At 46.9% G+C, this 15764-nt stretch overlaps 1 protein-coding gene across 1 annotated transcript in view; it reads right to left on the bottom strand.

Moving 5' to 3' along the window:
- LOC135809872 (non-lysosomal glucosylceramidase-like) overlaps window positions 1–15293 on the bottom strand; it is a 31983-nt gene extending 16690 nt beyond the window's left edge. The window contains exons 1-20 of the mRNA XM_065323313.1: window positions 15010–15293; window positions 13975–14065; window positions 13500–13604; window positions 12860–13128; window positions 11482–11558; window positions 11137–11242; window positions 10438–10535; window positions 9839–9925; window positions 9427–9569; window positions 8784–8850; window positions 8407–8458; window positions 8060–8151; window positions 7579–7700; window positions 7252–7314; window positions 6766–6803; window positions 5263–5353; window positions 4776–4906; window positions 3828–3877; window positions 3587–3604; window positions 2889–2943 (exon numbers count right to left, since the gene is read on the bottom strand). Coding sequence (XP_065179385.1) covers window positions 2889–2943; window positions 3587–3604; window positions 3828–3877; window positions 4776–4906; window positions 5263–5353; window positions 6766–6803; window positions 7252–7314; window positions 7579–7700; window positions 8060–8151; window positions 8407–8458; window positions 8784–8850; window positions 9427–9569; window positions 9839–9925; window positions 10438–10535; window positions 11137–11242; window positions 11482–11558; window positions 12860–13128; window positions 13500–13604; window positions 13975–14065; window positions 15010–15101 — 1847 coding nt within the window. The 5' untranslated portion in view covers window positions 15102–15293. The remainder of the gene's footprint in view (window positions 1–2888; window positions 2944–3586; window positions 3605–3827; window positions 3878–4775; window positions 4907–5262; window positions 5354–6765; window positions 6804–7251; window positions 7315–7578; window positions 7701–8059; window positions 8152–8406; window positions 8459–8783; window positions 8851–9426; window positions 9570–9838; window positions 9926–10437; window positions 10536–11136; window positions 11243–11481; window positions 11559–12859; window positions 13129–13499; window positions 13605–13974; window positions 14066–15009) is intronic.
- Between the last annotated feature and the right edge of the window lie 471 nt (window positions 15294–15764).

Raw genomic sequence — 15764 nt, 5'->3', positions numbered from 1 at the left:
CACTACATGATTGAGATATTGTAATTTGCAGCGTCTGCGAAGAGACCACTTGATTTGAGGATGGTGTTTGTAGGGTTTTTCATGTAATGAAGTGGATGCAGTGGCGCCTCAATACTTATTTTTTATCTTGAGAAGTGAATGATGTAAAGGATTAAAGGGAGAGGCCGTTTTCTGGTTAATATTCACTGCTTACAGCAGATCCTATGTCTAATTTCGAACTCTGGATAGGGGATGCCTATATGGCTGGACTTTACACAGGGAGTGTTGTCCACATAAAGACTCCTTATATTTGATTTCAAAGTTTGGACTCCATACAGTTGATTTTGGACCAATGGACTCTATATAGGGGTGAAGCCAATTGGCTGGACTCTATACAGGGAGTGATGTCCATCTAAACTTTGAGCTCACAGTTGATTCCAAGTTTGGACTCTGTACAGTGGATTTTGGACCAATGGACTCTATATAGGGGTTGGACATCATATAGGGGCTGGACGCTCTACTGAGTCCAACATATATATATGGCTTTTACAGTGCGCAGAAGCCTGGGGAAATGATACAGCTTTCTGCTTGTAGCCAGTCTATCGTTTTGTTCTTGATGACATTGGCATCATGTTGATCCTTCTCTCTGGCAGTCGTCCAAGCTGTAAGTTCATTACTTTAGTTAGTCTAGTCTGGTTCCACCTCGGAAATGTCTGTACAATAGAGACTAAGAGTACATCTGAGAAGTGGGTGGCAGAGGTCGATGTTCAAAAACAAATTTAGTCCGTGTGTATACTTGTGACCCCGAGATCCCCTTTTGGCGCTGGGTCCGTGTGGCTGATGCCGAAACCTTTCGGTGGTTCCTAAAATGAGGATTTACAGGCCTTCATAAAGGATTTTCAGTTGTGTTTACAGGCCAATAACTATGTCCCTGTTGGCAAACCTAATGATACGGTAGATGCGGAGTTCCAGGCGAAGTTAGAGCTCATGGCACGGGTCGTTTTCTGCAAAATCCTGACAGCAGTGCGGCCCTCATGTTGCAATCACTGTCTGACGCCCAGAGGGAGATCGAGCCGAAATCGAGGCAGCGCTGCATGCTCGGTTTGGGGATACCGGTGTTAGGTTCACGATTTCATGTAGGCACGCGCTCGCACTCGCACACCAACATTGATCAGTTGACGCTAGCATGGACGAATGACATGTGTCAGCAAGACCCTGATTCCAGAGAGGTCACGATCACGGTGAGCGGTCAGGACGGAGACCTCCAACTGTCGGCCCGGACTGTTCGGGAGCTGCACCTACCAGCCCAGCATGTTGACATCGATCATCCGCGACAGCGCTAGCAACATGTGAGCAGCGCGCAGACATCCCTCTAAGCGCGACAAAGAAGCCGCGCTTGCTGATTGGCCAGGACAACTGCCATATCATCTTGCCTAGGGAGACCATCGAGGGCCCAGCCAACGCACCCACACTGAGCCGGTGCAAGTTAGGGTGGTCAATACACGGCCAACTCGGTGACACTGATCCAGTACTGCATGCCCGACTTGATGATACAGCGGAAGAAGGCAGCGCTGAGGACATGGATATCGGCCTCCACCAATAAGTGAAGCACTACTTCCTTTCTTGTGCATCGCCTAAATATTACGCCTACTGGGGTTCGGGGTCTTCATTGCTAGGGGGGTTGTTTCCCCTATGTTCACCCAAACTGCCCAATGCGTTCGTCGACATAGGACGAAGGGTTGCCATTTACAAGTGAAAATTTTTAGAAGACAAAAAGGCAAAGCGGTAGTGGTACCAGCTCTGGTGGACACAGGGGCGGCATTCACTGTTATCCGGAAAGATGTGTTTGAAGTGTTCGCACCGATGTCCGCACTCGCGCCTCAGTCCACAGTGGGTATTGATGCGCTCCTAGGTTGGTGGCAAAAAACCCGACGACACACAGGCTTTGCTGTGAGAAAGCTGCAGGTGCAGCGGTGACGTAAATTTTCTGCCAGCTATGCAGGCAGCATACGCCCTCCCTCCGTAGACTAAGAAATTTCAGTCGTTCGTCTTTGTGGACGGGATTTCGGGGACTGCTGTGAAGAGAGATAATGTAGTCAAACATTCCAAATCGGATATGCACAGCAAAGCGGTCGGGATGTAGACAAGTAAGTCTAGGACAACCTCGGAGATCTGCAAGTCGACTCCAAATTAATTGACACCTACTGATTGATCTACTCAGTTTTGTACTACTAAGAGAACAATTATTTTCTTTTTGATAACACACTCTTTGATCAAGAATTTGGTATGGCAATGGGAGCACCGATGGCAGTAAGGCAATGGCTGGCTCAACAAGCGAGGAGAGGAGCAGAGAAGTTACAAGAAATGTCCTACTTCATAGCCAGCGAAGAAATCCCGTTGGCTAAGTTCCCAGGTCTCGTGCACCTGGACAAACACCATGATGTGTGTGTCTCACTCGGTTCCACATACATCACTCGCCAGATGTGCAGCTACTTCACAAAGGTAATTGTCGATACAATGCGTGAACCAGTCATCAATACGCTGATGGCGGCTGACTACTCCACCCCCCTGATCGATGGCTCGACGGATGCTAGCAATACTGAAAAAGAGCTGATGTACACTAGTTCGATAACTAAAGTGGTGGTGTCGAAGTATGTTTCTCGGCCCTGAAGGATGCGGAAGACCGCACCGCAGAGGGATAGCGTGCATAGACAGCACGTTGAGTGAACTAGGCTTGGATGACCGGAAGAAGAAGCTGGTAAGCCTTGGCGTGGATGGTGCTGCAGACAACCTTGGTGTTCGCCGTGGTGTTGTAGCCCGCCTGGGGATTGGTTTGAGAATAGTTTTTACAAGGTATGTATAGTGGTCCAAAGAAGAACCAGTTTCCAACCAGTACATGTGTGACTTACTTAGCCAGCGACTGCTCGTAGTTCCAGACATGAGTGCAGTTCAGCGGACAGCAACCTTGCAAGACATGAGAGACAGAAACAAGAGTCTTTCAAGACAATGCACGCACAGCACTGGACTAGTGCAAGGAGGCTGCATTCGACATCAGGTAGGAAGAAAAACAGGCTCAATAGTACAATACTACCAATGTCAGCACCTGTGGAGGCCCTAACAGTGAAAAAACATCCCAATACGCCTTTCTCCTAAAACATGGGATTCATACACATGGCAAATGGAGCAAGATAAGGGGAGCATCTCTTTTTAGTGAGGTATGAGAATGATCAGCACACAAAGCACAGAAGCCATATAGTTTGGACAAGGCCTTTCGTACCATTACTTTTCAAGTCGAATACATTAACATGGCAGCAAGCAAGTCTTTAGAACTGGAAGTACAGTGTGTTAGAATGAGCACTCGGTATAGGACAAGTACGGAAATAGGAACTGATAAACACAAGTACCGTATTTTCCGGAGCATAGTGCGCACTTTAGATGTGCTATTTAGGCCCTAAATCGCAGGTGCGCACTATGCTCCGAATATGAAATGCATGTACTTCAATGAAGATTGAAGTGCGCACCCCCAATGAAGATTGGGGGTGCGCGTTATACAAAGGTGCGCACTATACTCCGACAAATACGGCACATGAATGTCTTTACTGCTCACCTTCAGTTTGCCGACAACCTTCCAAAGACAGCCAAGCCAAAAACAAGAAATAGCAGAATATCAAAAAATCTTACTTCAATAATCAATGATTACTTTCGAAACACTATCCTCCTCAAGACATGCTTTGAGTGAATCATGAATAGACAGAAGGAATCACGGATAGACAGGTGTACCGGAAAGGTGTGTGCAACAAGGGGAACTTTGAAAATGGAAACTGTAGACCACATCATGTTCACCTTACCTTCAAACGCATAGAGGCGATTATCGCCAAGCCACATGCAAGTTGGAGACCTGCATATAGGAGGAACATAAATGAGGATGATTAAAGTGCCAGAAAAAGCGCATATCTACATGTATTGCCAAGAGCACACAACCCCCAAGAGCGTCTAAGTGCCTGTACAACCTCTATGCAGTGCTGCCATGGCAGAACTTCACATAACGTGACATGGTTCAAAAGGTTACGCTGGCAAATAGCGTGAAGTGACCGGCGGAGAGTTGTACCCAAAGCAGGGTTGCGTCCAACCCTGTAGCTATTATGCACAGGGTGCAAATAGAACGTACGGGTTAGTCACGTGATGTGAAGTTCTGCCGTGGCAGACCCCATAGACAGGAGTTGTACATTCGTGCGGGTTTTGGTATCTTTATATTACACATCCATGTGCCGATAATACACCACATGTAGGAGACTGCTCCTATCACACACATCGCAATCCAGATGACAGAGGCACTCTTCTTACTGCCAGACTGACAGTATTGATGTGTACGCTCATCAACCCTAGTCCCTCTCATAAACACAATAACACGGGCAGAGGAGCTTAGTAAGATGGCAGTGTGGAATAGATAAATGGAGAGAGAGAGAGAGAGAGAGAGAGAGAGAGAGAGAGAGAGAGAGAGAGAGAGAGAGAGAGAGAGAGAGAGAGAGAGAGAGAGAGAGAGAGAGAGAGAGAGAGAGAGAGAGAGAGAGAGAGAGAGACAGACAGACAGACAGGGGGGGGGGGGGGGGGGGGGGGTAGCCCAAACCAAAATGACAGATACGAAACAAGACTCAGGAAACTGAACTAGAATAGTACTCAACGAAATTAGTGACAAATTACCATGCCATGACTTGACACAAAGAAGAGACATTCAATGCAGATGGTGACTTTACACAGCACACAACCGTCCTACCCTTCTCTGCTTTGGCCCTTACCTTATTGGCGACACTCGGCCCGCTGCACTGTCAATGAGTTGCCATGGCAATGTGCTGTCAAACATACAGTCTCTGAATGCCATGGTCAGTAACCGCAGATCGTCAATCTGGTCATGTGTGTACTTCAGCAACTGTAGCAATAGGCAACAAGGAAAGAGACATACATTACTCCCACGAGAGAACCTCTCCTTTCAGAAATGGTCTGCTCCGAGACTCTCACTTTTGCTGCATTCATCATCCAGTTTGAAGTAGGCCTCCACATAATGAACCTGTGTTGCAGCCAAACATAATGTTCACACCAGCTAAAACAAATCATGTCTTGAAGGCTATCCATGGGACCTAGGCAAGTGCAATGTGCCTGGCATCGTCCTCGTAGAGTTTCCACCCTACACCTGTGTGACTAAAACCATGTACTGCAGCAGGCTACAGTACTGCATGTACGTTATCCAAGAGCTTGTCGTGTGTTCAATGAGAGACGAGTACTCACAGAATTGATGTCAGGATAGAGATGGGCATAGTAGTTGCCAACGTACATCTCAGAGATGTTCCTATAGCCTGGCTGACCCCAATTCGTCATACTAGTCCAAAGGAAAAAAAGACAAAGCATACAATATGGGTGAGCAAAGGAAGATTTTTTTCTTTTTTTTCCCCTGTCATAGTCCTGTTTATCATGTTCAGCATAAGCGAAGTTGTGGATCATGCTTGCATGGTTGACTCCAACGCGTACATGCAAGTAATAATAATAATAAAGGAAGACAGAAGGAGAGGTAGGGGGGGGGGAGAGAAAGAGTCCTGATCATGAAAAAAGTTGCGTACTAACTATAAAGGAAACCTGGTTGATCTACCAGATAGCTAAGCCACTGCCCCATAGCCCAATACAGCCCTATTGCCCAATACAGCCCCATAGACCAATACAGCCCCATTGACCAATACAGCCCTATAGACCAATACAGCCCCATAGATCAATACAGCCCTATAGATCAAACACCCCCATAGCTCAATACACCCCAAGAACCAATACAGCCCTATAGACCAATACAGCCCAATAGACCAATACAGCCCTATAGACCAATACAGCCCCATAGACCATGTTGTGAAATGATGTGTTGTTTTCCTGTGTGATGGCATTCCCCAAACTGTCTCGTCTAGTCGCGTGCATGTGTGATATGAGCATGCGCGATTTTGTAGACAAGAGTCCTTTTTTCAGTCTTCTTGTTCGTCCCTTTGAGTGTTGTCTACATTTCCGTAATGTCAATAATATATAAATAATGTAACAAACCAGTCTTGTCCTTTGTGTCCTGCGTCCCGGGGAACGGAATGGCTGTGATTCCGCTACAACCAATACAGCCCTATAGACCAATATAGCCCCATAGATCAATACAGCCCTATAGATCAAACACCCCCATAGCTCAATACACCCCAAGAACCAATACAGCCCTATAGACCAATACAGCCCCATAGATCAATACAGCCCTATAGATCAATACAGCCCTATAGATCAAACACCGCCATAGCTCAATACACCCCCATAGCTCAATACAGCCCTATAGATCAAAACACCCCCATAGTTCAATACAGCCCTACAGTACTGTCGGGCGCCAAAGAACGGCCAGGCTAGAATTTCACCAATTTTTAAGAACGGTGTAGGCTGGATTTTTTGCAGATAAGAACGGAAACCGTAATAATTATATACTATAGTGTACAGTCAGATGTATAACTCTGCATAACTGTACTTGTGAGACTGTACCTTGGAATAAGAACGAAACTGCTGTGTTCGCTAAAAATAAGAACGGGCTAGCCTAGAACCCTGACCCCCAGTTCTTCGGCGCCGGCAGTACTTTATAGACCAACACAGGCCTATAGTAATTCCCTCGCACAAAAGAGAGAGAGAGAGAGAGAGAGAGAGAGAGAGAGAGAGAGAGAGAGAGAGAGAGAGAGAGAGAGAGAGAGAGAGAGAGAGAGAGAGAGAGAGAGAGAGAGAGAGCCTTACCGATGCGGAAAGTGCCATGCCAAGTAGAACGTGATAGTCTAGTGGACAAAGGGTGCAAACACAAGATTGGCCGCAGTCAGCTAAAACATGTCTTTAAGGTTTACGGATTCGTAAAGTTTTTGAGACGGAATGAAGAATAATTATTATTGTTCCTTTCGAGTGCATTCACCCTGGGCTTTATTCATCAACCGGTGGCGATACCGTCTTGTTGAATTTCGTTCTCACATTTGTTTGGCGGTCTAGTTCAAGCAGCTGGCAAGTAAAGTGACAATTTTCTAGAATAACATTTTTCAGAAATTTTCACTCTAAGACATGTTGTAGCTGGCTGTGGCCCAGATAATGCCGACTTCAAACATCTCAGACTTCGGTACACTTGGACACATCTCACTTCATGCACTGCTCAGATATTCAACGGATCTATGAAAACAACTAGAATTCCAACTACACATCAATCTAAACTTGAGGCTATAACGCCAGGAGACTCACGGTTTTGGACTTTGCCGGAACCTTACGTGTCAACGACAAGGCAGAATCCCAAGTGCGACCCACCTACAGGAGCAGTAGCAGTGCATACAGGGAGAATGAATACACAGCACAACAAGGGCAAGCAAGGCTAGTTCCTGGCTACTCTTGAGTTTCATGCTTACGCAATCATCAGGCAACACAGGAAGAATATAAATGTCAGGCTATAGAACAGTGGTGTGACAGACATGAAGATTGCCACAGAGCTATGCTGGGCCGAAGCCAAACACAGCAAAACGTCACCAAAAGGTTCCTGAAGTGGTCACGCAGGCAGACGTCTGACATCATTACCGGTGAAGGACCGTGCAGTCCGTTGTCCCTGAGCCCGGCTTCACTGGTGAACAGTTCCCACATAGTCTCCAGCGAGTAGAACTGCAGCAGCGATGACACTACATCATTGTCCTCCGATGCAACTAGCCAGAGGAAAGAAGATGAACAGAGGGCAACAATGCTAGGCATTTTATTATTCTCCTACCTTAGCAATACTTTTCGTTCGATCCTCACAGGGAAGATATAATGAAGATAATTATGACAACGAGATTTTGTTGGAATAGCTAGTAGCAATCTGACAACATGGGGGGGGGGGAGAAGGGGGTGGGGGAGAAGGGTGGGGGGAGAAGGGGGCGGGGGAGAAGGGGGCGGGGGAGAAGGGGGCGGGGGAGAAGGGGTGGGGGAGAAGGGGGTGGGGGGAGAAGGGGGTGGGGGAGAAGGTAGGGGCTACTATGTAGGTGTACAGACTGGGAAGTCCCTAGGAAGGGCAAACAGAACTTACCACAAGATGCAAAATGGCCGTCATGGCTGTCGTAGTGATTGTTGTCCGGGTCAGAGAGACTGGTGTTGAACATGTCAATGGCGGTCAGATTACTGCATAGAAGGAGCAGAACATAAATACCCAACAGAGCATGGTCAATGCCATGAACAGAGACAGAGACAGAGCTATACAAAGAGGGCACAGACAGTAAAAGAACAAACAAACAAACAAGCAGCCGACAACACTCTCAAAGAAAGGTTCAACTACCCCACTACCCAGGACATTGTACTGCCCTGGACATTGCAAGTCCAGACAAGCATGTTTTGTTTGAAGATGAACATGTACAGGGTACGCATAGACAGACTCACTCATTTAGCTTGGCAAGCGCATTGGAATTTCCGCCATAGTTACGGTTGTTCACTGCCGAAGAAATGACACATAGAGGCAGCTTGGGTTGGAAATAATTACATTGCACTTTTAAATTAAAGTAATAATGATGTACTCCCAATGATGTGCTCCCATACTGCCATACAGACAGGCAGAGTATGGGTTATGTGAAATAGCCCATACTGCCATACAGAGTGTTGATAATGCGAACCAGCCCAAACGCCATAGAGACAAGCAGAGTATGGATCATGCAAACTAGCCCATACCGCTTTTACAGACAGACAGCGTATGGATCATGCGAACCAGCCCAAAAGCCATAGAGACAGACAGCGTATGGATCATGCGAACTAGCCCATACCGCCATTGGTGATAGGAGACTGGCCATCCCAGCCAACCATATTCTGCTGTGAATTCAACAACGTGACCTGAGCAGAGGCAACATATGACACAATCACATGCATCTACATTAGCGAGATCGTATGTGCATGTACAGGTACAAATAGCTTGGTACATGGCCCAGTTATAGGTGACTGCATTATGTGTGAGCTCCTACCACAATGTGGTGCTGACGGGCTGAACAGCACACAAATTAAGCAATAGATGCTCACCTTGCACGTCACTTGCATGCATACACACACCATTGGACCATTGGACGCCCATCGCCAGAGGCGATGATAGCGATGCTACAGCAGAAGCCATAGCAGCTTGTGCTGGGATTGCACCATTCAACAACCTGCAAGGCTGAATAATTGACCGCCACTATTCAGCCTGGTCTACACCACACAGCTATGAAGTGGCTTTTTCTGGCCAGTGAATCCCTACTTTCTGGTCTTTTTCATTTTTTTCACATGCACACACACACACACACACATGCATACACTACCGCAGCACCCTACTGCTGCGATGCCAATGATCAATATCGTTACATGCATCCGTATGCACTATTCGTACGTGTGTGTGTGTGTTTGCTGCTGTGTTTCAAAATCCTACACAACACACACCTGGGCATCCTCTCCAGTGTTGTTGGTGATTTCAAAGTCAAAGATGATGATGGGTATTCCACTCCTGTTCTGATCCAGCGGAATGCACGGGTTCCAAGCAGTCATGTGCACATCCACCGGCAGTCCAGTGTTGGGGTAATCAACTGAAGCAAGCAACACAGACAACACACAAGGTCAGGAACTCCAAGAACAGGTAGTCCATTTGACCCATATGGTCATCAGTCCTATACCAACAGCATCATAATAATTTTATGTACTTGTGCTTTCTAAAAACTAACTTTTGACAACATGCAGCTTTCATAAGCTCTTGGCAAAAACACAAGCCGGGAACAATGCCCTTTTTGACCGGGAAAACTACAGCCACGGTCAGTGTTGCAACGTAACGACAGCGCTAAAACAAACAAGTCGTTACCTTCCACGACGGGATACTTGGCTGTGATCTCCACTTCCGGAATGCCGGGCAGCGCTTTCAGCAGCTCAATGGAGGCAGGTGGTACGACTGTATGATGCAAGAGGAGCAGCAGAACACCATAAACAGGCATTAACAACCACACAACAAGCCGACCTGTTCGGGAGCTATTACGCGTTGTACTATCAGGACATAGGCAACAATTGCTGCACACAGTATGCAATACATGTACTATGGGCCGATGCCAAGCAGTCAAACTTCAGAAAAAAGTACACCGGATATTACATAATATTATAACATACCATCCCACACAGTACTATTTCGAAGGACCCTGCACTATACTACACTATCCAGTCGACCTCCGATACAATGTGGACTGCCTACATTTAAAGTACAGACGTCCACGGCCCTTTGGAGCTCAGACAAGCTTGCATAAAATGTCCAGACTTCGAACACCCAGCAGACATGAGGATCCGTGATCGAAGAGAAAGAGAAGAACGAAAATATCCCCCAAGAAACATAATCTGGAGCGCAGCAACTCTGATGCATCATCATGATTTCGATGACGTACATACTGCCTAGAACCTAAAACTATGACTTACTGTGATCGGTGATATGATACGCTGGTACGAAACCCTTGTCGTCGTACAGTGCATCAGACTGCAACACTTTACACTGCGTTTTACCACCGACTTCAGTCCTGAAGTGAGTACACAAGAATACATTAAAAACAAGCAGTCATCAGAGTTTGACACCATTGACGAGAGAAATGAAGAGTACGGGTTCGATCGCATGAGCGTGCAAGAAAAATACATGTGGCTATCAGCCGCTAGCCGCTAGACATAAGCAATTTTGACGGCTAGTGTTGCGACTAACGGTCTGTACAGACACACTTGTATCACTTTGAAGAGATAGCAGTACAGCCACAGAAGGATGTGTTTCCTTATCGGTAATGAGCTTTGCAAACGTATCTCTCCTTCGCCAGTCAAAAACCCGCAATAAGAGGGAAAGGTACAGCAAGACCTTTCGTCAAACTCACTTATTTCAGTTCTAGTAACACAAAGAAAAACTGTACTATTGTGTAAAATCGTCTCTTCACACAAAATCAGACACAAGCCCTCCACATATCCAACAAATGGGAAATGAGCAACCTCCCTGGTGTGGTAAAGCGACAAGCGAAGAAAATACATGTTTTCCTCATTCAACAGTGCCACACGTCGACATCTCTCCAGTGTCTTGTGAAATTCCAGACAGAAAACAAAGTGTATCTGTTTCTCCGCCATGCTAACTCTGCAACTTACTTGATTGCCCAGAAAGAATCCGGCACATGGCCGTTATGGCTGACTTCGTTCACCACCTGCCACTGTCGCAACCCTCCGTCTCCACCAACTGCAATCACACCACCGCCTGGAGGCATGGAGGACAAAGCAGGCATGCACCGTTTACAGCTTACACCAGCGGTGGCCGAACACATCTAGCTATAACACCGTCAACTCACCATCAGCTAACTACAGCCGTAGTACCCTACATTAACTCACTACATGCAGTATGAAAGTTTTAGGACCTATGGTCAAATAAAGAGTGTATAGGAAAACACCATGGGCAATCAACAGTGCATGGAGGGTGGGAGCACACGACTGCCTTACCGATTGGGCCAAGTGGCAGCTGGCAAGCTCTGAGCGCCTCACCAGCATACTTGTACTGGGGTAGGTTTGGGTTGGAACTGCAGAAAATACAAGTAAAAACAGTATACATCCGTAAACACATGCACACACACACGCACGCGCACATACACACACACACACACACACACACACACACACACACACACACACACACACCGGGCAAGAGGCAACATTAGCAAATAATAATACATCATAAACACCAATATTAATGAGGGACTGAAACGGGAAAGAGTCTGAAGAAAAAGTTGACTGTCACCAGGACTCAAACAAGGGACCTTCGCTAAAGGCCAACTCTTATTTCACTTTGGTACATCGCACAGACCGTTGACCTACTTACACGAGTTCGAACTTTTTTATTCTGCTTTTTTAGAATGTTGACCTTGAACCCAGGAACCTGCGGTTTTGCCGCAAAGTACCGGAAGTAATCACTCAGCCAGGAATGTAGCACCGGAATGTGCCACATTGTTTTTTAGCATTAATTTTGTTGATCAGTACATACTCATGCTCATTATGGTGCTTTGGAGAACAGTAATGTACAAATATCAAAGAGCAGTGCATGGTCGCTGGGATGCTGAACTGATGGAACTCATTCCAACCCCCCTGTGTTATCAGTTAGCAGAATGGGTGTGTGGTGTACCCGTGTACATCGTACATACCGTAAAGTACCGTTGATCCGCCCCCTCTCTAATTCCCGCCCCCTGTCGATTTTCTACTTGTGAAGCGACTTCGGCGTATACAACGAAATATGAGGTTGATCCGACGCATGCACTGCTGTACACAATACATGCCAATCCAGGATGAAAATGTGCACAATCCAGCACATCGAGTCTGATCCTCCACGTTGTTGTACATCGTACTGCACTTGACAGCCTTGATCTAATTCCCGCCCCCTGCCGAAAACCCAGCTGGGAAGCGACATGGCGCGGGGGGGGGGGGGGGGGGGCGGATCAAGGTAATTTACGGTACTGGCACTCTCATGTTTCTTATTATGGTACTGCATCTCGTTGCATGGACGTGCGTACGACCTTACAGCGTACTACTCAAACTATGCATGCATGTGTGTACTCCGTACCCATAATCGACAGTGCATATCTCTTGTTGCTGTTCAGTCTTTCCCTTGTTCCTGACAAGTCGTCCTCTCAGTTCTTCGTTGCAATATTCAATATAACTAATCATCACATAGACTTGATGATAACACACACACACCCCCCCCCCCCCCCCCCATACACACACACACACACACTAAATAGAAGCTTCAAAGTTCATTACTGTCTCAACCGCATGCAATAGCGGTGCTAGTTCTGTGCAAGTCTGTTCCCTAATAGTTATCTGAACTTACACCTTAGGCGGTGCAGTGTCTCCAACAGGACTCTCCGTGTCAAACATCTTCTCGCACTTGAAGCATTCATCGCCGGTAAACACTGGCGGTTGCAGCACGCTCCAGTCATCGCTGACAAGGCTGCGTGCATCCTTCGGCTTGCTGAACTCCCCGGCTATGGGGTGGCAGCATTTCTTAATGTCTTCGGGCGGTGCACAACAGCTGCTGGCTGCAGGCTTACTACAGCAACCTGTTGAAGATGCGCCCTGTCCATCAGTGGAGGTTGATGACTAAGCCAGCACCACAAGAACAACAAAATGAAAGAAGAGGGAACATTGGATTGTGCAGTAGCCGCTGCTAATAAAAAGCCAGGCAAAGTGACTCGAGAACAAGCCATGAGACCAATCGTCAGGAGATAAGCCAGGATGCTGTGATTGGAATACTGATAGTCGTGAACAACACTCATTGCCGTTGTAACTCAAACCGAAAATCTACTTCGAAGTAAGTCACAGGAATACCTTGCCGATACATGTATATTATTATACACGGGTACTCTGATGGGGAGCAGGGCTCAGTTGATTGGCGACAGCTGTGCTATGCCATGCCATTTTTTATTCCAGTCGCTATGACGGGTATCCGTAGGCCTTACACATAAACCTACCTCGTATTTGGCATCGTCCGATGCCAGTCTCAAGTTCAGAAATCGCGTCGGCCCAGTCTGCACAATAGTATCCAGTGCATGCTTCCATACGCTGTCTGAAGTGATCTGTGAAGTGCACAACACAATCGAGGAGGCTCAGCGTACATGTGCCTGTCGATAGCACACATGATACTCAACAATCGCCAGTGGCGGATACGGGAGGAAGATAGTCAACCATTAGGCTTTGTACAAACCTCACGCTGAATAATACCTTCATGCCTGCTGTTCACGAATACAAAAGAACACGTGCTGTGTGTGTGGCTGGCACTTAGCTAGGTCTGCTTTACAACCGGGTCAGCCCTGCATCAGACCCCAGCTGATGCAAGCCGGCATCCCAACATCCTAAAAAATACAATGTTACACGGTAACTTACACCAGCAATGTACGCATACACAAATCACCACCAGCACTGACACAGCACTGACACAGCACTAACCAATGCGTAGTTCGAGTCCGTAGAGCGATACGCAAACACAACGCCCGGTTTATTGAGTCCTTTCTGCAAGTACTGGCATGTTTTCGTCCATCTGTACAAAACCAAAAAGCAAACATCAGGATATCAACAGCAGTATAGCAACAGGGAAACCTCGCATTGTGTTTATAACCAGCATCAAACCGTTATCGGTGGTGAAGACCGTGATCAGGAGGAGCAGGATGCCGAAGAGTGACCAGGCTGGGTATTCTCTCAAATAGGAACATACCAGTCCCATGATAACAAGGAATCAGAACATGTCAGCCAGTCTGGCTAGATCACTTGCCATACGTTCTTCGTCACGCTACATTGTAGATCACTGCTGTTGGGAACATAACCAGGCAGTCAACAAGCGGTTACAGTGAAACCTATCTAAGACGACCGCTAAACGGACCTTCAAAACGTGGTCTATGTTACCAGGTGGTGTCCTTATCCAGGGTCATTTGACGGAAATAGCATCCCTTAGTCCTGGTTTCAGTGGTCTCCTTATCCGAGTGGTCTCCTTGACAGGTTTTACTGTATTTTGAAAGTCTTGTGTTCATACAGTTCAATACTCCCACTGGCAGATAACCAACTGCAACCAGTCATGGCTATGGCTAAACCTAATTTAACCATATCTCAATTTTATTTGCAACAAGGTTCCACCTTGCCACACCTCCAGACCTCCCACCAAATGCCCCATGGCCCAGTGCAACGATCCTATTCCTCTACTAGGCTCTAGGAAGGGCTACAACCATTCTCACAAAATATACTTATACCTGTAATATGGGCCATCTACTTTTCGATTTGCCTTTCCGATTTTAAATACCGTACTGGTACAGTTCAAAAATAGAATTATATAATTAGTGTACATGGAACAAGCAACTCTGCATTCATGATTGTTCTGTTATAAATTGGTTTCATAATTCGAAAGACAGTACAGCATTTTTAGTCTGAATTGTAGAATGGAGATCGTAAATGATAGTGCACTGTGAAGCTATCAAGAAGTAAAATGAATACCTTTCCGCAGGATTTACCAACAGCGTACTGCCAGCAACGCGGACCTCGATGGTGCCCGAACCCACGTTCTCGCCACCCGCGGCCGAGGCCATTGCGCTCCGGCCTGGCTACCGTACTTCGAAATCTGAACACGAACTGGTCGTTTGTGAAGGACGACACTGACTCAGGATCTGTGCTGCGACATACGAACTCGACTGGGCCTGGGCGAATGCACAAACTCCAGTGAAAGAACTGTGTCTATGGAAATAAATTTCTGTTCCTTTCAAACGCGAAAGCCATCAACCAAGCTTGCAAGACCAGTACTACTGGCGTACTGCAGTGACGCCTGACGGCACCAGTCCATGTGTGGATTCACCGGTACCGTACAGCTTGCGTACACAATGTCGTACATACAGTAATGCACCAGGTGCACGTGCACTGTAACAAATGACTGTCACGAGTGCTAAGGCTGTGTTTACATGAGAAGTTTCAACCCGGGTCGAGTTCAGCCCGGGTTGAAAGTCTGTACGACAGACAAAAGAGGTGAGCGTTTACATGAAGACAGTTGACCCGGGTCAAATACTGATATGCCGCCAAAAGTCCACTTCTACAGTCCTGCATGGTCACGTGAATCCGTTCGCGCGAAATTTGCATCTGCAGTGCTGTTCAAACCTGGCGCGAGATACGCACAGAAGTACGTTTGTACGATTTTCTTGACCCGGGTTGGTTTCAACCCTCCCCTTGGGGGGAGGGTTGAAATCAACCCGGGGCGAAAT

Source organism: Sycon ciliatum, chromosome 2 (genome assembly GCF_964019385.1).
Source record: "Sycon ciliatum chromosome 2, ocSycCili1.1, whole genome shotgun sequence".
Lineage (NCBI taxonomy): Eukaryota > Metazoa > Porifera > Calcarea > Leucosolenida > Sycettidae > Sycon > Sycon ciliatum.
Note: the sequence above shows the minus strand (reverse complement) of the source record. Positions and strands in the feature narration are given on the sequence as shown.